Source organism: Gastrolobium bilobum, unplaced genomic scaffold (genome assembly GCF_033153095.1).
Source record: "Gastrolobium bilobum isolate Gb01-03AN ecotype WA unplaced genomic scaffold, APGP_CSIRO_Gbil_v1 utg45157, whole genome shotgun sequence".
NCBI lineage: Eukaryota > Viridiplantae > Streptophyta > Magnoliopsida > Fabales > Fabaceae > Gastrolobium > Gastrolobium bilobum.
In genome coordinates, this window is record NW_026896400.1 from 1 (window position 1) to 22,408 (window position 22,408).

A 22,408-nucleotide genomic window follows, 5' to 3' on the forward strand; every position below is an offset into this window, starting at 1 on the left:
TACTATGTTCAATATTCAATTAAATTTGCTAGCGGTCTAAGAATAAGAGGTCCTAGAGAAAATGCTTATAATAGTTTGAAGCTAACCATTCCTACTCTAAGGTCACTTTGTTTATCAGTAATTCAATTGACATATATATAAATACACACACATAAGTAAAAGATACATACATACATACATGAGTCATTTATGTTGTTTATGCATAGCCTCATTGTCTAGAAATTTGCATTGCAGGTCAGGACTTGACGGGTTTGGCTGGGAGCCCTGCATATGTTGCACCAGAAGTGTTGTTGGGTAGATACTCAGAAAAGGCGGATATATGGAGTGCTGGAGTGCTCCTGCATGCTCTGTTGGTTGGTGTTCTTCCATTTAAAGGGGATTCACAAGAAGCAGTTTTTGAGGCTATTAAGAATTCCAAGCTAGATTTCCAAACCGGGATGTGGGAATCAATATCTAAACCTGCACGAGATCTTGTTGGGAGAATGCTGACAAGGGATATTTCAGCAAGGATAACAGCTGATGAAGTACTTAGTAAGTTTATGATAGATTATTAATGTTTTGTAGCGTGCTTTATCTCTCTTCCTCAATGATGAATACACCAAAGACTAGTTGTATTTGGTCTGATTTTTTGTTTTTTAATCTTGAAATAATTAAAATTAGAAATTTCCAAGTTTTGTTGAAAAGTATCTTTGCCTTTCACATGAATTCTTAATAATTAGAAGGATTGCCTTGTTTTGGTTGGGATAACAGTGGGAATCTGTTAATTCTCACTTACTTTTGTTAGTTTTTATTATGTGTTCTTCTATGTGGTTGAGGCTCTCTTTTTCTCCCTAATGTTTTTAAACAGGAAATAAAATGACAGTACTTTTAAGTTTTAAGAACTGTTCGATTGTTTGCATGTTAAATTAATATTATGTGGTTCAATTTCAGGACATCCATGGATATCTTTCTACACAGAACGTACATTGAAGATCCTGCCCGTTGAATCAAAGTTGAAGCACCAAAATGGAGCTGCTTGCCACAACTTTGTTGCTGCACCTGAACCTAGGTTAGGAAGAAACAGGATGGATGATGGGTTCCTTAATGAGGTTTCAAGCCTTTCAATGCTTTTTCTTATATAATTTGACGATATTCATTTTTTTTTCTTACTAGTTCATTATTTTTCTTACCTAATTTGACCATGTTGATTTTTTTATTCCATAACATGTAATTTGTTATTCCCATGGGATTGGCGGTATCAGATTGATCAAAGTTAAGAGCAATATTAAAAAAAAAACTTTTTATCTTTCTTTCTTTATTTTTTAACTTTTCAAAAATTTTAAAAATAGCAGAGGTGAAGATTAACGACCCGTTTGAATGAATTTTTTTTTTCAAAAATTGCATTTTATAAGTTAAAAGATATATTTTTCACTATAAGTTATTTTAGATTTCTATTATAAAAAAAGCAAAAATTACAGTTACTTATATAATTATATATAATAAATAAAATTTAAGGCTGCGCATGACAATCATTCTGATTCCTGACACTGTTTCTGAAAAGGAATGATTCTTTTCTATTTCTGTGCCTTGGAACAATTCTGAGAATCAGAATTACGTTTGTTAACATATTTTCTTTTTATTCCGAGAATCAGAATTACGTTTGATAACACATTTTTTTTTATTCCGATAATCAAAATTACGTTTGATAACACAATAAAAATCTATTTCTTTACTTTTGTTTATAGATTTCATCAACTGTATAAAATTGCAAATGACAATAGATTTTAACCGAAATACCAAATTTTATATTTAAAAAATTATATAAAAATTTATAATATTTTATTATATAGTTTTTTTACGACAATTCACATTTTTAACTATTATTTTTCAATCGTCTTCACAATTCACATTTTTTTTTCTCATTCCCTTGACCATTTTATTTTTTAATATCATATGCTAATATATAGTTGTCGGGATAGGATATTGTGACACCCAAGTTATGTTACACCCATGTGACACCCAAGTCAATCTCACCGTTAGATCGCTTATGTTGATCCAACGGTTATATTTATTTCCATCTTTGTATGATCATGATTTCCCAAATTTAATATTTTATATTTATTTCTACCTTTGTATGGTTATGATTTCCCATATTTAATGCTTTCACTTTAAATTTAGGAAATCATGACCATACAAAGATGGAAATAAATATAACCGTTGGATCAACATAAGCGATCTAACGGTGAGATTGACTGGGTGTCACATGGGTGTAACATAACTTGGGTGTCACAATATCCTATCCCATAGTTGTCATGCCTTAACCTCATCTTTGGATTGAGAGGAGAAAATGGAAAAAAGTTTTTAAAGTTTCAAATCTTTTCTCAATTGACTCAAGAGAAGAAAAATAAAGCAACTAAAATAATAGAAATTCTTGAAATAATTAAAATTAGAAATTTCCAAGTTTTGTTGAAAAGTATCTTTGCCGTTCACATGAATTCTTAATAATTAGAAGGATTGCCTTGTTTTGGTTGGGATAACAGTGGTGGGAATCTGTTAATTCTCACATACTTTTGTTAGTTTTTATTATGTGTTCTTCTATGTGGTTGAGGCTCTCTTTTTCTCCCTAATGTTTTTAAACAGGAAATAAAATGACAGTACTTTTAAGTTTTAAGAACTGTTCGATTGTTTGCATGTTAAATTATATTATGTGGTTCAATTTCAGGACATCCATGGATATCTTTCTACACAGAACGTACATTGAAGATCCTGCCCGTTGAATCAAAGTTGAAGCACCAAAATGGAGCTGCTTGCCACAACTTTGTTGCTGCACCTGAACCTAGGTTAGGAAGAAACAGGATGGATGATGGGTTCCTTAATGAGGTTTCAAGCCTTTCTTCATCATCTGAAAGTTGCAATTCAGAATATCATGATGTTTGTGTGTGGATTGATGCACTTGCCAATGCAATTTCACATGTAAGGATATCTGAACCAAAGAAGAGCAAGTTGTGGGCAGTTCCAATTCATCAACAAGGTTTATATAACATGAGGGCTAACCTCTGTAAAGCATTTTGACCTACTGACAGGTTGACACCCCATAAACCACTATCTCTGCTGCTTTAGCTGGGGTTTTATAGTATACTTTGCCCAACACATTCTACAGTTGGCAAAAGTGGATTACATTTTTTTCCTCTAAATAATGATTACTGAGAAAACTCAGCTAGTTGTACAGAACCTGTGAATATGATATTAGTGTGTCACTGCATGTTTTTGCTCTTGCTGGAGCATGATAAATAGAATGCTATGATTTCACTTCAGTGAAAACTTGACCTACTCATATGTTTTTTTGGAAGATTTTAATCCGAAACCATGAGTGCATAAGCGTATGTTATCCCTCCCATAACGCTGCATGTGTACTTATTTAGTGTTGGCAATTTGTATTTCAAGACATACTTTTTTGTACAGATGGTAGCGAGGAGTTTGACCTTGAGTCAATTATATATAGCAATGGCGTTTACTTTGAAAATGGAGTTGACAGCTGCTTGCTTATTTTCACTGAAAAAAAAAGGAAAAAAAAGTACTTCTACTTGTGTTTAGAAGAGGCGAATCTTAACTACCAGGGGATAGATTTTGAAAGGCTATAAAATTTAGATTCTTTATCTGTTAAGGTGAGGTTAAGGGGTAATCGAGATAATAGGTAGGAACATATTTAGGAAGAGGGTATAGCTGAAAAAGGAAACATTAGATAATTCAATCCAAACCGAAAAAAATTGGATTGGATCGGATCGGATCGGATCGGATTTGAAAACAAATTAAAACCGAATGCATGATTATATGATTAAACCGAAGGGATTGGATCGGATGAATTTTGCTTCCAAAATCGATCCAATCCAGACCGCGAACACCCCTAGTGAATCATATGCTCGGAAAAAGAAAGAAAATGTGCATATGCTTTGGAATATTTTTTTAACGAAGGAGGTAATTTATTATTTAGATCTCTCATGAGTCATGATGATTAGGATTGGCTCATAAAATGCTAGATTGAAATTAATGTTAAACAAATTTGTTTATTATTAGTTAAAAGAATAGAAAAATATGTAATCATAATAAATTAATTCTAGATTGTAGTAAAAATCATCAAAACATAACCAATCACCAAACTGAATTAATAATTTTTATAAATATAATCAAAACAATTAGTAATTCATGAAAATTGTGAATTTAAAAAAGTTTAAACCCAAAGTTTCTGGTTAGCTCATTACAAGTTGAGAGAAAAGTAAATTAATATGGATTGAATTTTGGTAACTTAAACCAGATTAATTGATAAGTCATGACTCAATTTAACAACTCCGGTATCAATTTAACAACTCCGGTATCGAGGTATAAGTGTTTACCCTCCTTTCGCTTTGAGTCAACTATGTATTGTGGTAAAATAAGAATAAAAATTTCATGGATATATCTTAAACATAATTTACTAATAAAATTGATTCATGAATTTTTGCCCTCATTTTTACTCTCATGGCTCAAAGTATTCCGATCAAATCAGGAAAAAAGAGAGGGATTTAGTGTGTCCTTTTAAAGGACGTAAATATGTCCTTTTAGACATAAATAGTTTTGTCAATAAAGAGAGGACAAATGATATATTTTAATTAAAATACGAGATAATTCTCTTTTTGTTTTTATTAGAAGAATGGGATGATTCTCTATAATTTAACCTTATATTTGGATTGAGGGGAGACAAGGGAAGAAAGTTTTTAAAGTTTCAAATCTTTTATCAATTGACTGAAGAGAAAAAAAAATAAAGGAACTAAAATAATAGAAATAAAAAATTAAAAAAATTAGCGTCATCTTTTTTTTTTAATCTTTTCTCTCATTTTCTTCCATGTCATTAAAAAATTATTAGGGCCTCTTTAGATGGGTTTTTCTCTCTTCAAAAGTTGTTTTACTTCAGGAAAAAAAAAGCATGTATGGGAGAAATATGTTTGGACGTCTACTTTTAAAAAGAGTAAAAGTCATAAAAAAAAGTTAAAAATCTTTTTTTTTAAATGAAAATTTTAGCTTCTAAAAATAACATAAGTTAAAACACAAATATTTTTTCAAAAACTAAATATTTTTTAAAAATCTAAATAACATTAACTTTTATAAAAAGTACTTCTAAAATAAATAAAATATAAAAATATTTTTTTTGAAAACTCATCCAAACAATCACTTATTCTCATAGAAGTGAAACAGAGCACTTTTATTATTATTGTGAATTTAAATTGGAATCAAGGAATGGGAACACCCATTTATCAAGTATATATTATTTTATTTTTTAAAAATTCCTGATATGAATTAAGAGAAATCAAATAAAGGAAATTCAAGAAAAAACAAAGTCAGGTATTGGATGAAGGAAATTCCTAAGATAGAAATTAGGGAACAAATTAGGGAGAAAGTCAAGAAGAATATCAGAAATTTGTGTAAGGAAAAAAGTCCAATATGATGACAATATTGAATGGTAATTAACCTGGTATTGACCAATCATAAAGGGGGAATAAATACCAATGATTTTCAGATTTCAAATTTGAATTACCATTTCAAAATCCAAGTTAAAGTTATTCATTAGTATTTTATAACAACTCCTACTTTATACATGTTCAATGTTAATATGATGACAATATTGAATGGTAATTAATATGATGAAAATAAAAAAGTCCAATTTCGTTAATATGATGACTATTAAATGGTAATTAATCTGATATTGAACAATATAAAGAAGGGAATAAATACCAATAATTTCCAGAATTCAATATTTGGATTACCATTTCGAAATCCAAATTAAAGTTATTCATTAGTTTTTTAAAACAGTTCCTACTTTATACACGTTCAATGCTTTTTCTTATATAATTTGACGATATTCATTTTTTTTCTTACTAGTTCATTATTTTTCTTACCTAATTTGACCCTGTTGATTTTTTTATTCCATAACATGTAATTTGTTATTCCCATGGGATTGGCGGTATCAGATTGATCAAAGTTAAGAGCAATATTAAAAAAAAACTTTTTATCTTTCTTTCTTTATTTTTTAACTTTTCAAAAATTTTAAAAATAGCAGAGGTGAAGATTAACGACCCGTTTGAATGAATTTTTTTTTCAAAAATTGCATTTTATAAGTAAAAAGATATATTTTTCACTATAAGTTATTTTAGATTTCTATTATAAAAAAAGCAAAAATTACAGTTACTTATATAATTATATATAATAAATAAAATTTACTGAAATGTAGCTGGGGCTCCGACCCTACCTAAGCATAATGTGGTTCCGCCACTGATGGGCAAGAAAACAAAAAAAAAACCGTCTAACGTCCAAAAGAATGGCTCCACACAATGGCGGAGCCAGAATTTAACTTTAGTTGGGGCAAAAAATTTGACATGTCAAACATTTATCATAATTACACATACCTTTTATTTTTTAATAATATAATATATGATGATTTATATTATTCATTTAAAAACATATTCTGAGATCAATTAGAATAATGTTTGGTTCATTAAGTTTTTAAAGTTTCAAATCTTTTCTCAATTGACTGAAGAGAAGAAAAATAAAGCAACTACAATAATAGAAATCAAAAATTAAAAAAAATTAGCGTCATCTCTTTCTTAATCTTTTCTCTCATTTTCTTCCATGTCATTAAAAATTTATTAGGGCCGTTTGGATGGATTTTTCTCTCTCAAAAAGTTGTCTTTCTTCAGAAAAAAAAAAGCATGTATGAAAAAATATGTTTGGACGCATGCTTTTAAAAAAAGCAAAAGTCATAAAAAAAAGTCAAAAATCTATTTATTTTTTTAAACTGAAAATTTTAACTTCTAAAAATAACATAAGTCAAATATTTTTTCAAAAACTAAATATTTTTTAAAAATTTAAATAACTTTAACTTTTATAAAAAGCACTTCTAAAATAAGTAAGGTATAATTTTTATTTTTTTTGAAAACTCATCCAAATAAACACTTATTCTCGTTGAAGTGAAACAGAGCACTTTTATTATTATTGTGAAGGAATGGAAACACCCATTATCAAGTATATATTATTTTATTTTTAAAAAATTCCTGATATGAATTAAGATAAATCAAATAAAGGAAATTCAAGAAAAACAAAGTGAGGTATTGGATGAAGGAAATTCCTAAGATAGAAATTAAATAGAAATTAGGGAACAAATTAGGGAGAAAGTCAAGAAGAATATCAGAAAATTATGTAAGGAAAAAAGTCCAGTTTCGTTAATATGATGACAATATTGAATGGTAATTAACCTGGTATTGACCAATCATAAAGGGAGAATAAATACCAATGATTTTCAGAATTCAAATTTGAATTACCATTTCAAAATCCAAGTTAAAGTTATTCATTAGTATTTTATAACAACTCCGATAATAGCACTTGTCTGGGCATCCTGGGGTTGTGACTCTGCTGGCAGTGTATGAGGAAGCTGATTGCTCTCATCTGGTGATGGAATTGTGCTCTGGGGGAAGACTTGTCGACCAGATGTTTAGGGAGGGCCCTTGTTCTGAACAGCGGGCTGCTAATATACTTAAGGAAGTGATGTTGGTCATCAAGTATTGTCATGATATGGGAGTTGTGCACAGAGATATCAAGCCTGAGAATATTCTGCTTACTGCTTCGGGGGAAATAAAGCTTGCTGATTTTGGCCTGGCCATGAGAATTTCTAAGGGTAATATGTTATAACTTCTATGAATAGAATCCTTACACAACCTGCCTTGTGTAAAATTCCATCCTAGTCATTCTGTTAATAAAAAATGTCTAGGCAAGTTTGAAGAAGTTCATCATGATGAGCTTTCAACTGAATTGTACTTTACTAATGTTACCCTGTACATAGGAGTAAAAATTGGAGAGTTCAGATGGTCATCTCCCTTAAGTTTACTATGTTCAGTATTCAATTAAATTTGCTAGCGGTCTAAGAATAAGAGGTCCTAGAGAAAATGCTTATAATAGTTTGAAGCTAACCATTCATACTCTAAGGTCACTTTGTTTAATTTTTAAGCATTTAAAAATATCAGTAATTCAATTGACATATATATAAATACACACACATAAGTAAAAGATACATACATGCATACATGAGTAATTTATGCATAGCCTCATTGTCTAGAAATTTGCATTGCAGGTCAGAACTTGACGGGTTTGGCTGGGAGCCCTGCATATGTTGCACCAGAAGTGTTGTTGGGTAGATACTCAGAAAAGGCGGATATATGGAGTGCTGGAGTGCTCCTGCATGCTCTGTTGGTTGGTGTTCTTCCATTTAAAGGGGATTCACAAGAAGCAGTTTTTGAGGCTATTAAGAATTCCAAGCTAGAGTTCCAAACCGGGATGTGGGAATCAATATCTAAACCTGCACGAGATCTTGTTGGGAGAATGCTGACAAGGGATATTTCAGCAAGGATAACAGCTGATGAAGTACTTAGTAAGTTTATGGTAGATTATTAATGTTTTGTAGCGTGCTTTATCTCTCTTCCTCAATGATGAATACACCAAAGACTAGTTGTATTTGGTCTGATTTTTTGTTTTTTAATCTTGAAATAATTAAAATTAGAAATTTCCAAGTTTTGTTGAAAAGTATCTTTGCCTTTCACATGAATTCTTAATAATTAGAAGGATTGCCTTGTTTTGGTTGGGATAACAGTGGTGGGAATCTGTTAATTCTCACATACTTTTGTTAGTTTTTATTATGTGTTCTTCTATGTGGTTGAGGCTCTCTTTTTCTCCCTAATGTTTTTAAACAGGAAATAAAATGACAGTACTTTTAAGTTTTAAGAACTGTTCGATTGTTTGCATGTTAAATTAATATTATGTGGTTCAATTTCAGGACATCCATGGATATCTTTCTACACAGAACGTACATTGAAGATCCTGCCCGTTGAATCAAAGTTGAAGCACCAAAATGGAGCTGCTTGCCACAACTTTGTTGCTGCACCTGAACCTAGGTTAGGAAGAAACAGGATGGATGATGGGTTCCTTAATGAGGTTTCAAGCCTTTCTTCATCATCTGAAAGTTGCAATTCAGAATATCATGATGTTTGTGTGTGGATTGATGCACTTGCCAATGCAATTTCACATGTAAGGATATCTGAACCAAAGAGGAGCAAGTTGTGGGCAGTTCCAATTCATCAGCAAGGTTTATATAACATGAGGGCTAACCTCTGTAAAGCATTTTGACCTACTGACAGGTTGACACCCCATAAACCACTATCTCTGCTGCTTTAGCTGGGGTTTTATAGTATACTTTGCCCAACACATTCTACAGTTGGCAAAAGTGGATTACATTTTTTTCCTCTAAATAATGATTACTGAGAAAACTCAGCTAGTTGTACAGAACCTGTGAATATGATATTAGTGTGTCACTGCATGTTTTTGCTCTTGCTGGAGCATGATAAATAGAATGCTATGATTTCACTTCAGTGAAAACTTGACCTACTCATATGTTTTTTTGGAAGATTTTAATCCGAAACCATGAGTGCATAAGCGTATGTTATCCCTCCCATAACGCTGCATGTGTACTTATTTAGTGTTGGCAATTTGTATTTCAAGACATACTTTTTTGTACAGATGGTAGCGAGGAGTTTGACCTTGAGTCAATTATATATAGCAATGGCGTTTACTTTGAAAATGGAGTTGACAGCTGCTTGCTTATTTTCACTGAAAAAAAAGGAAAAAAAAGTACTTCTACTTGTGTTTAGAAGAGGCGAATCTTAACTACCAGGGGATAGATTTTGAAAGGCTATAAAATTTAGATTCTTTATCTGTTAAGGTGAGGTTAAGGGGTAATCGAGATAATAGGTAGGAACATATTTAGGAAGAGGGTATAGCTGAAAAAGGAAACATTAGATAATTCAATCGATCGGATCGGATCGGATTTGAAAACAAATTAAAACCGAATGCATGATTATATGATTAAACCGATGGGATTGGATCCATTACAAGTTGAGAAAATTGTAAATTAATATGGATTGAATTTGTGTGTAACTTAAACCAGATTAATTGATTCAAATCAATTTAACAACTCCGGTGTGACTTTCGCACACATGTATTATGGTAAAATAAGAATAAAAATTTCATGGATATATCTTAAACATAATTTACTAATAAAATTGATTATGAATTTATTGCAAATTAATAATTAATTAATGAGTTTGATTTGAAAAGAGGGATTAAGTGTGTAATTTTAATAGGAGATAATATGTTAGAGAGACAAATGATATATTTTAATTAAAATACGAGATAATTCTCTTTTTGTTTTTATTAGAAGAATGGGATGATTCTCTATAATTTAACCTTATATTTGGATTGAGGGGAGAAAAGGGAAGAAAGTTTTTAAAGTTTCAAATCTTTTATCAATTGACTGAAAAGAAAAAAAAATAAAGGAACTAAAATAATAGAAATAAAAAATTAAAAAAATTAGCGTCATCTTTTTTTTTAATCTTTTCTCTCATTTTCTTCCATGTCATTAAAAAATTATTAGGGCCTCTTTGGATGGGTTTTTCTCTCTTCAAAAGTTGTTTTACTTCAGGAAAAAAAAAGCATGTATGGGAGAAATATGTTTGGACGTCTACTTTTAAAAAGAGTAAAAGTCATAAAAAAAAGTTAAAAATCTTTTTTTTTTAAATGAAAATTTTAGCTTCTAAAAATAACATAAGTTAAAACACAAATATTTTTTAAAAATTGAAATAACTTTAACTTTTATAAAAAGTAGTTCTAAAATAAATAAAATATAAAAATATTTTTTTTGAAAACTCATCCAAACAATCACTTATTCTCATAGAAGTGAAACAGAGTACTTTTATTATTATTGTGAATTTAAATTGGAATCAAGGAATGGGAACACCCATTTATCAAGTATATATTATTTTATTTTTTAAAAATTCCTGATATGAATTAAGAGAAATCAAATAAAGGAAATTCAAGAAAAAACAAAGTCAGGTATTGGATGAAGGAAATTCCTAAGGAAAAAAGTCCAATATATGAAATTAAATAGAAATTAGGGAACAAATTCAAATTTGAATTACCATTTCAAAATCCAAGTTAAAGTTATTCATTAGTATTTTATAACAACTCCTACTTTATACATGTTCAATGTTAATATGATGACAATATTGAATGGTAATTAATATGATGAAAATGAGAAACGTGTGTAAGGAAAAAAGTCCAATTTCGTTAATATGATGACTATTAAATGGTAATTAATCTGGTATTGAACAATATAAAGAAGGGAATAAATACCAATAATTTCCAGAATTCAATATTTGGATTACCATTTCAAAATCCAAATTAAAGTTATTCATTAGTTTTTTAAAACAGTTCCTACTTTATACACGTTCAATGCTTTTTCTTATATAATTTGACGATATTCATTTTTTTTTCTTACTAGTTCATTATTTTTCTTACCTAATTTGACCCTGTTGATTTTTTTATTCCATAACATGTAATTTGTTATTCCCATGGGATTGGCGGTATCAGATTGATCAAAGTTAAGAGCAATATTAAAAAAAAACTTTTTATCTTTCTTTCTTTATTTTTTAACTTTTCAAAAATTTTAAAAATAGCAGAGGTGAAGATTAACGACCCGTTTGAATGAATTTTTTTTTCAAAAATTGCATTTTATAAGTAAAAAGATATATTTTTCACTATAAGTTATTTTAGATTTCTATTATAAAAAAAGAAAAAATTACAGTTACTTATATAATTATATATAATAAATAAAATTTACTGAAATGTAGCTGGGGCTCCGACCCTACCTAAGCATAATGTGGTTCCGCCACTGATGGGCAAGAAAACAAAAAAAAACCGTCTAACGTCCAAAAGAATGGCTCCACACAATGGCGGAGCCAGAATTTAACTTTAGTTGGGGCAAAAAATTTGACATGTCAAACATTTATCATAATTACACATACCTTTTATTTTTTAATAATATAATATATGATGATTTATATTATTCATTTAAAAACATATTCTGAGATCAATTAGAATAATGTTTGGTTCATTACTTATTATGTTGTGGGAGGAAAGTGAAATTTTATGTTTGAAATGTTTATCGAAAAAGTTAGTGCATTTTTGTATGTTTGCTCTGATATATAATCAACGACAATTAGGCTGCGCATGACAATCATTCTGATTCCTGGCACTGTTTCTGAAAAGGAATGATTCTTTTCTATTTCTGTGCCTTGGAACAATTCTGAGAATCAGAATTACGTTTGTTAACATATTTTATTTTTATTCCGAGAATCAGAATTACGTTTGATAACACATTTTTTTTATTCCGATAATCAAAATTACGTTTGATAACAATAAAAATCTATTTCTTTACTTTTGTTTATAGATTTCATCAACTGTATAAAATTGCAAATGACAATAGATTTTAACCGAAATACCAAATTTTATATTTAAAAAATTATATAAAAATTTATAATATTTTATTATATAGTTTTTTTTACGACAATTGCTAATATATAGTTTTAACTATTATTTTTCAATCGTCTTCACAATTCACATTTTTTTTTCTCATTCCCTTGACCATTTTATTTTTTAATATCATATGCTAATATATAGTTGTCATGCCTTAACCTCATCTTTGGATTGAGAGGAGAAAATGGAAAAAAGTTTTTAAAGTTTCAAATCTTTTCTCAATTGACTGAAGAGAAGAAAAATAAAGCAACTACAATAATAGAAATCAAAAATTAAAAAAAATTAGCGTCATCTCTTTCTTAATCTTTTCTCTCATTTTCTTCCATGTCATTAAAAATTTATTAGGGCCGTTTGGATGGATTTTTCTCTCTCAAAAAGTTGTCTTTCTTCAGAAAAAAAAAAGCATGTATGAAAAAATATGTTTGGACGCCTGCTTTTAAAAAAAGCAAAAGTCATAAAAAAAGTCAAAAATCTATTTATTTTTTTAAACTGAAAATTTTAACTTCTAAAAATAACATAAGTCAAATATTTTTTCAAAAACTAAATATTTTTTAAAAATTTAAATAACTTTAACTTTTATAAAAAGCACTTCTAAAATAAGTAAGGTATAATTTTTATTTTTTTTGAAAACTCATCCAAATAAACACTTATTCTCGTTGAAGTGAAACAGAGCACTTTTATTATTATTGTGAAGGAATGGAAACACCCATTATCAAGTATATATTATTTTATTTTTAAAAAATTCCTGATATGAATTAAGATAAATCAAATAAAGGAAATTCAAGAAAAACAAAGTGAGGTATTGGATGAAGGAAATTCCTAAGATAGAAATTAAATAGAAATTAGGGAACAAATTAGGGAGAAAGTCAAGAAGAATATCAAAATTATGTAAGGAAAAAAGTCCAGTTTCGTTAATATGATGACAATATTGAATGGTAATTAACCTGGTATTGACCAATCATAAAGGGAGAATAAATACCAATGATTTTCAGAATTCAAATTTGAATTACCATTTCAAAATCCAAGTTAAAGTTATTCATTAGTATTTTATAACAACTCCTACTTTATGCATGTTCAATGTTAATATGATGACAATATTGAACGGTAATTAATATGATGAAAATGAGAAATGTGTGTAAGGAAAAAATCCAATTTGTTATTCCCATGGGATTGGCGTATCAGATTGGATCAAAGTTAAGAGCAATATTACAAAAAAAGCTTTTTTTCTTTTCTTTTTTTTTTTTAACTTTTCAACAATTTAAAAAATAGCAGAGGTGAAAATTAAGGACTTGTTTGAATTTTTTTTTCTTTCAAAAACTGCATTTTTAAGGAAAAAAATATTTTTCACTATACGTTAGTTGCGATTTCTATTTTAAAAAAAATAAATTGCAAAAAAGTCAAACATTTATGTGAAATTTGTTGACTATTGAATGGTAATTAATATGATGAAAATGAGAAACGTGTGTAAGGAAAAAAGTCCAATTTCGTTAATATGATGACTATTAAATGGTAATTAATCTGGTATTGAACAATATAAAGAAGGGAATAAATACCAATAATTTCTAGAATTCAATATTTGCATTACCATTTCAAAATCCAAATTAAAGTTATTCATTAGTTTTTTAAAACAGTTCCTACTTTATACACGTTCAATGCTTTTTCTTATATAATTTGACGATATTCATTTTTTTTTCTTACTAGTTCATTATTTTTCTTACCTAATTTGACCCTGTTGATTTTTTTATTCCACTGATTGAGGAAATTTTTTAAAATCGTAATCAAATACACCCCTTGAAATAGTGACGCACGCAGGAGAACATAAACTGGAACATCCTATATTATATTAAAGGAAACAACGTTAGCTAAGCAAAAAGAGTGTGACTCTCAGAGAGTACCCGTCTTCTTTCTTTCTTTTTTCTGTGCTTGTCGTTCGCGTATTCCCCTAAAACTTTGATAGCAGATTTTTAGGGTTTCAGTCCCTGATTGAGAAACTACGTCGTAATAGTTTCCCAATTTGTGACTTTTTTCTCATTGCTTATACTCTCCGCAACGCATTACAGGATCATTGGCTGGGATTGCGAAGGTTTGTTTCTTTTTCTTTCTATGTTCTGGCATCTTCTTTTCTTGTCTTGCAGGGGTCTCGTGATGTGATGGCGCTTTTTGGCGCCATTACGTTGCGAGAAAGCTTCGGGGTTCGATTTACTTTCTTGAAGTTTAATATTTGTGTTTGGATGCTTTCCTTGTGGTTTTGCGTTCATTCATGATCAATCTGACTAGAATTCGTTGACTGATCTTTCTCTATTTTGACTGTAGAATTGTGTCTTGCGGCAAAAATCGGATTTTGCACACGTGATCAACACAAAACTTTACTGATAGATGCTATGAGGATGAAAAGGAAAGGAAGTGAGTGTGACGAGTCCTCGAAATTGACTGACATTTTGAGATCCAATCATGGGTCTCCGTCGTCCAATTTTGAGACCCATTATTCGATGGAAGATTGTTCGAGGTTGAAGAAGAGGTGTAGAGAAAATACTAAGATAGACTCAGCTGGTTCCTACAAGAGTAGGGTGGCGGGTTTTGCCACTGCTCCTCCTTGTGGGACATTGTCTCTGATGACCGCGGGAAGAGGCCTAAAGAGGAAGATAGGTTGCATTGACGTGGCTACCCAGATGGGGAGGAAGAACAAGATTGAAGATGATTATGTTACTGGGGTGAGGATCGGGCAAGGAAAGTATGGATCTGTTTCGTTGTGTAGGTCTCTTGTTGGCGGCGCGGAGTATGCGTGTAAGACTCTGAAGAAGGGGGATGAGACTGTTTACAGGGAGGTGGAGATAATGCAGCACTTGTCTGGGCATCCTGGGGTTGTGACTCTGCTGGCAGTGTATGAGGAAGCAGATTGCTCTCATCTGGTGATGGAAAACTTGTGCTCTGAACAGCGGGCTGCTAATATACTTAAGGAAGTGATGTTGGTCATCAAGTATTGTCATGATATGGGAGTTGTGCACAGAGATATCAAGCCTGAGAATATTCTGCTTACTGCTTCGGGGGAAATAAAGCTTGCTGATTTTGGACTGGCCATGAGAATTTCTAAGGGTAATATGTTAAACCTGTTTGGATGATCTTCTTTTTTTGTTATCCTATGGTATATATATGTGTGCTAACTTCTATGAATAGAATCCTTACACAACCTGCCTTGTGTAAAATTCCATCCTAGTCATGAGTCTCTATAATTTAACCTTATCTTTGGATTGAGGGGAGAAAAGGGAAGAAAGTTTTTAAAGTTTCAAATCTTTTATCAATTGACTGAAGAGAAAAAAAAATAAAGGAACTAAAATAGTAGAAATAAAAAATTAAAAAAATTAGCGTCATCTTTTTTTTAATCTTTTTTTCTCATTTTCTTCCATGTCATTAAAAAAAGCATGTATGGGAGAAATATGTTTGGACGTCTACTTTTAAAAAGAGTAAAAGTCATAAAAAAAAGTTAAAAATCTTTTTTTTAAAATGAAAATTTTTGTGAATTTAAATTGGAATCAAGGAATGGGAACACCCATTTATCAAGTATATATTATTTTATTTTTTAAAAATTCCTGATATGAATTAAGAGAAATCAAATAAAGGAAATTCAAGAAAAAACAAAGTCAGGTATTGGATGAAGGAAATTCCTAAGATAGAAATTAGGGAACAAATTAGGGAGAAAGTCAAGAAGAATATCAGAAATTTGTGTAAGGTCACTGTTCCCCCGCACTCCGGATTAGTCCCATAGCCGGCTCAAAGAGTCGAAGCTCGTGGGGATACCGGAGGGAGCCAACTCGCACTCAAGAGGCAATCACGCCTAATTTAGGCGTCACTCATCAGGTGTTGACATGTGTCATATTTTTTTTCAAAAAAATATAATTTAATCATAAAACTTCTGAAGGCCATAATTTTTTACTCGGGTATCCAAATCGGGTAATTCTTTTTTTGATTCCACATAAATTTTCGAGATCGACGCAATAACATCTTATTTGACATATTTTATTTCTCACAAACATAATTTAAATTTAAATCAGGTAATCCTTCTTCCTTAGAGATTTAGAATATTTATTTAATTATTTCCTTTATTAATACAGATTTTTCAAATTGATTTTTGAGTTTAAATCACAAATCAAATCTTTATTTTGTTTTCCTTATTAATAATAATTGTTATTTTTTAATTTAAATCACACATCAAATCTTGATTTATTTTTTATATTAAATCACAAACCCAAAACACAGAGGCTTCTGAGTTTAAAAATGTGACACGTGTCAACACCTGACACGTCACCAATGACGTCTAAATTGGGTTTCAATCAAGAGGCAATCACGCCTAATTTAGGTAATTTTATTTTTGAAAAAAATTCATAAGCCATAATTAATTTCAGACCATAAATAATAACTTAGAAGCTTATAGCATTAATCATTAATTTCAAAAATAATATTCTTCTTCCTTAGAGATTTAGAATATTTATTTAATTATTTCCTTTATTTCTACAGATTTTTCAAAATGATTTTTTAGTTTAAGTCACAAATCAAATCTTTATTTTGTTTTCCTTATTTAATAATAATTTTAATTTTAATTTTTAATTTAAATCACAAACCAAATTTTTGTTATAATAAAAAAATATTATTAAAAAAAAATTAAATCACAAATCAAAATTTTATTTATTTATTTATATTAAATCACAAATCCAGAACTCAGAGGCTTCCGGGTTTAACGTTTCTTATAATATTATTCTTGCAAATTTAAATTGTGTTTGTGAGAAATAAAATATGTCAAATGAGATCTCATTGCGTAGATCTCGAAAAGTTATGAGGAATTAAAAAAAAAATTACCTGATTTGGATACCCGAGTCAAAAGTTACGGCCTTCAGAAGTTTTATGATTAAATTATTATTTTTTTGGAAAAAAAATATGACACGTGTCAATATCTGATAAATGACGCCTAAATTAAGTATGATTGCCTCTTGAGTGACGCCCAATTTAGGCGTCTTGAGTGACGCCCAAATTGGTCGTTATATTGTACAATAAATATATAATTATTTCCAAAACTGTAATAAATGCGTAATTAATTTATTAAAAAACATGGACTTAATTTTTTTGGCTAATCCCGTCAAAGCATTTGACGTATTAGGTCTTGAAGTTTGATAACTAATCATGTCTAATTTGTTGTCCTGCACAAGTTTGATAATCAGGTCTTGCTTGGGTTTTTTCTTAAAAAAAAAAAAGCTAAAAACAAATTAAGTGATAGGACCATGTTTAAATAATGAGTTTGATGTTTGTCATTTTAAATGACATAAGTTATATTATTTTAGAAGAGATATAGAGATAAGAAATGAAAATCATGGGAGAGAAAGTGAGTGATTTTTTTAATTTAAATTTTAAATAAAAAATAATTTCTTGTGTGAATCTCTCTATTAAAATGATGTAACATCTAGAGCGCTGACGAGGGCAGGGAGTAATCGCCGGTGCAAAGGGGCACGGACAAGGAGCGGCTCCTGACAGGCTTCCAGTGTGGGGTTACATGCATGAATGAATCGAATCGACACCCGAAAGAGAAGAATTCCAAAGACTGTGCAGGTATGAGACTGCACAGTTTGAGAATAGCTTATAAGAATCAATTGGTACTACCTATACTAACAAGATGCATCTGCTTTTCGGTAGCCCGGATCGGAAGAACTCCACAGTTAGGTGTGCTTGACTAGGAGCAATTATGGGATGAGTGACCTCCTAGGAAGTTTTCCCGGGAAGTGTGCGAGTGAGGAAAAAGCACACTGAAAAGTCTCGTGTTAGTATGTGGGGATAGTCATTGATTCTTGAAGCGACCGGGCGTTACAAATGACATAACTTTATGTCATTTAAAATGACAAACACTTTCCACTTAAATAATATGGTGTTGAATTTAACTTGCTTTCTACTATGATAGGCACATTTTATGTATCTAATTGTATTTAAAAAGTTATAATTTATTCTAAATTATTTGTCACTTTAAAAAAAAATATATTATTTTCTTAGCTCTACTTTATTTTTTTATTTCTACTTATTGGAATAAGAATGATTTAATAGAGTGAAGGTGTAATATAATCAAATAAACTTATATTTTCATTAAATCGTAAAGAATTTAATGAATTATTTAATTTTTGTACAAATCTTTAAACAATGATTATTTTAAAACTAAAAGAATTTGTGCTTTTAAATTTTGTATTATGTACTTTTAAATTTTGAAACAAAACTTTATCGTATTGTGTACTTTTAAATTTTGTATTTTATGTATTTATATAGAAATTTTGACACAACCTATGCTTATCATATCAGGATAAATAAAATTAAAATATATTAAGTATAAATTTTATGAATTTTAATTATCATTTCATTTATGTTTTTATTTTATTTTATTTTAAAAACAAGATATATTTTAAAGTTTTTTTAATAATTGGCATGATTAGATTTAATTTGATTTTAAATATATTACTTTTAAATAATATATTAAATTAAATTAGTAGAGTCATTAATTTGTTGATTGATCCATCACTCCAAGGAGATATAATAATACTAATTCATATCTTTGAGATATATAAAATTGGCAAAAAAATTTAATTATTGCATTTTAATTAAATATTACGCATTTATGGCAGTTTTGGAAATAATTACGGATCTATTTTACAATGTGACGCCTCATTTAGGCATCTCTCACCTAAGGTTGACACGTGTCATTTTTTATAAAAAAATAATAATAATTTAATCATAAAACTTCTGAAGGCCATAACTTTTGACTCGGGTATCCAATTCAGGTAATTGTTTTTTGATTCCACATAACTTTTCGAGATCTACGCAATGACATCTCATTTGATATATTTTATTTCTCACAAACATAATTTAAATTTAAATTAGGTAATCCTTATTCCTTAGAGATTTAGAATATTTATTGAATTATTTCATTTATTAATACAGATTTTTCAAATTGATTTTTGAGTTTAAATCACAAATCAAATCTTTATTTTATTTTCCTTATTAATAATAATTGTTACTTTTAATTTAAATAACAAACCAAATTTTTTTATAATATTAAAAAAAAAAATTTAAATATAATCACACATCAAATCTTGATTAATTTTTTATATTAAATCACACACGCAGATTGGTTCACAATCCAAAACTGTAAAAAATTTTTTGTAAAAAATTATCTGAATGTCACATTTTGTAAATTTTTGTTCATAATGTCACGTTACCTAACTCGCTTACAACACCTGGTGAGTTAGGCGTTGTCACATTTAGATGGGCGAACATTATTTATAGAATAAAAAATAATAATATTGTAAAGACTCATGTGAGATTTTTGTCAATATAAAATAATAACAGCAGGGATTTGAACTTGCAGCGCTTTCATGAGAAAAAGAAATCTGTCAAGAAAGCTGAAGGTTTTGGGTTGGCTTCAGACTTTTCTTCTAAGGAAGACAAGGATACCTTAAAGAACATGTATAGTCAAGCATTCAGTTTCTTTGAGAAAGTAAAGCATCTTGATCTTATGGTGGAATTCAATGATTTCCTGGAGTGTTTGGAAAATATTGATGGGTTCCTTGCTGGTGTCATGAGTAAAAAGTCACTAAGATCATCAAAGTTGGAGGACAAAGACAAAGACAAAGAGCAGAAGCGTGAGATGGATGGAGCTAAAGAGAAGGAAAGATACAGGGAGAAGGAGTACATGGGAAAATCCATTCAAGAACTTGACCTCAGTGACTGTAAACGTTGCACTCCCAGCTACCGGCTTCTACCTGCTGATTATCCAATTCCTACAGCTAGTCAGAGATCTGAGCTTGGTGCTCAAGTATTGAATGATCACTGGGTATCTGTGAGTTCAGGAAGTGAGGATTACTCTTCCGAACATATGTGCAGGAATCAGTACGAAGAGAGCTTGTTCAGATGTGAAGATGACAGATTTGAGCTGGACATGTTATTAGAGTCTGTGAGTTCTGCAGCTAAACGTGCAGAGGAATTATATAATAACATGAATGAAAATAAGATCAATATGGAGACTCTGAACCGTATTGAAGATTACTTTACTGTTCAAAATTTAAGGTGCATTGAACGTCTATATGGTGACCATGGTCTTGACGTTATAGACATATTGCGTAAAAACCCAACTCGTGCGCTCCCTGTAATATTGACTCGACTGAAGCAGAAACAGGAGGAATGGAGTCGGTGTCGTTCAGATTTCAATAAAGTTTGGGCTGAAATTTATTCTAAAAATCACTTAAAGTGAAGCAGCAGAAAGAGGATGATATTCTTCAGTCTACTATTGCAGCTGGAAACAAATTAGTTCGGTATTCATGTGATATGAGAGTATGAATGAGGCTGATGGTAGAGTAACTGAGGTAAAGAATGTTCACCGGACTAGTGTAGCAGCCAGTGATAAAGAAAATGGATTATTTTTTGGAAGCTTCACAAGCTTCCACAAGCAGCCAGTGATTTTGGTTTTTCTGTTTATGTTTACTCACTTCAATTCTTTTTCATTACTGGTTTAATGAATTTTATTCAAGGTTAAAATAATAATAATTAAAATTGGTTCTTTTTCACTTCAATTCTTTTTCACTTCCGTATACGAGGTTCTATTATTTTTGTCACTTCAACCTTTGAATCGGAAAGAACAAACTCAAAAATTGAGTTTTTTGATCTATCTACAAATGTTATTATTTGTTTGTTTTATAAATCAATATGTAAAAAGTTCGAGTAATAAGGGACTCGATTATATTTAAGTGAAGTCTTAATTGTGAAAACGAAAAAACAGACATTAAGAGAATATTGTTCCTTTGAGTAAGTTCACTCGACTCAACTCGAAATAATTGAAATTCAATGTATTTTTTAAATACTAAGAGTTTCTGGAAGAAAAAAAGGTGCGGGTTTTTTTCTACCAATTGGGGCCCTCCCTTCACCACCCCTTTGTTTTATAAAGAACAATGGACTATCAAGCCTCTCAGTTGGGGCGGTTATATTTATTATATTTTAGACGTACCACCCTTACTATCTAATTATTTATCAAAGTCGAAATCAGCAATAGTTTTTTTTTTTCTTTCTATTTTTTTATTATTGATTTCAAATTGATATAACAATAACCAATCAAATAATAAGAGTGATAAGTCTAAAATAATAATAAATATAACTTTCTCCTCTTCTCAATTCGCTATAACCTTTTTTTCTCCATCCTAACCAAGTTAGTACTCTCAATTTGCCGTTGATTTTAGAGTACATAAAACATCTGGTGTGATTATGCACGTCAAAATTTTGTTCCGGCACACGCTATGCCATTTGTTTCATATGCCCTCGGTTACAATACTATTCTTAAGAAGTAAATTATTTTGAGATGATCAACATTATATTCATTTCGCTAATTACCATTTTCAAATAAAATACTTACATATTCATCATAGTTTAATGAGGCTACTATCCTCCAAAGGTCGCCCAAAACTTTTTACCTCAATAATAATAATAATTTTACAGTTGAATATAATATTTTCAATTATATGTTTTGGATTGAGAGTATGAATCAATGATAGAAATATGAATTATTTAAAATAAATAAAAAATATATCGCTAAGCATATTTTTGAAAAAATGATAATTAATTAAAAATATCATGATTCATGAAGAAGTAATTATAAGGTCTAAACAGTAACTTCAGTCATCATAACCACAACTAACAAATATATACAGATTATAATTTATTGACCTATACGTCAGTATATCGTATTATTTAATTTAATTAAAATAAAATAAATAATTATTTATATAAATTTAACTAATAAAAATTTATTTTATATATATATATATATATATATATATATATAAGAGATGGAAATTTGAAGGTCGTTGGATGCTTGTTTGAGTCAGATTTTCATGTTGAGAGATAATTCAGTTTTTAGTTGTAATCAGTTTTTACATTTTGAGCGCTTTAGTTTTCTTTGAGAGTTTCT

The 22,408-nt window shown here is 29.7% G+C and overlaps 1 protein-coding gene across 1 annotated transcript; it reads left to right on the forward strand.

The window, feature by feature from the left end:
- Positions 1 to 234: 234 nt before the first annotated feature.
- LOC133299539 (serine/threonine-protein kinase PEPKR2-like) lies at positions 235 to 9,302 on the forward strand (the record flags this gene model as incomplete). Its single annotated transcript, XM_061499009.1, has 6 exons — positions 235 to 531; positions 931 to 1,095; positions 2,702 to 2,952; positions 7,387 to 7,681; positions 8,135 to 8,431; positions 8,834 to 9,302. Coding segments are annotated over 6 exons (1,655 nt in total), but the record flags the coding sequence as incomplete, so codon positions are not given.
- Positions 9,303 to 22,408: the final 13,106 nt, after the last annotated feature.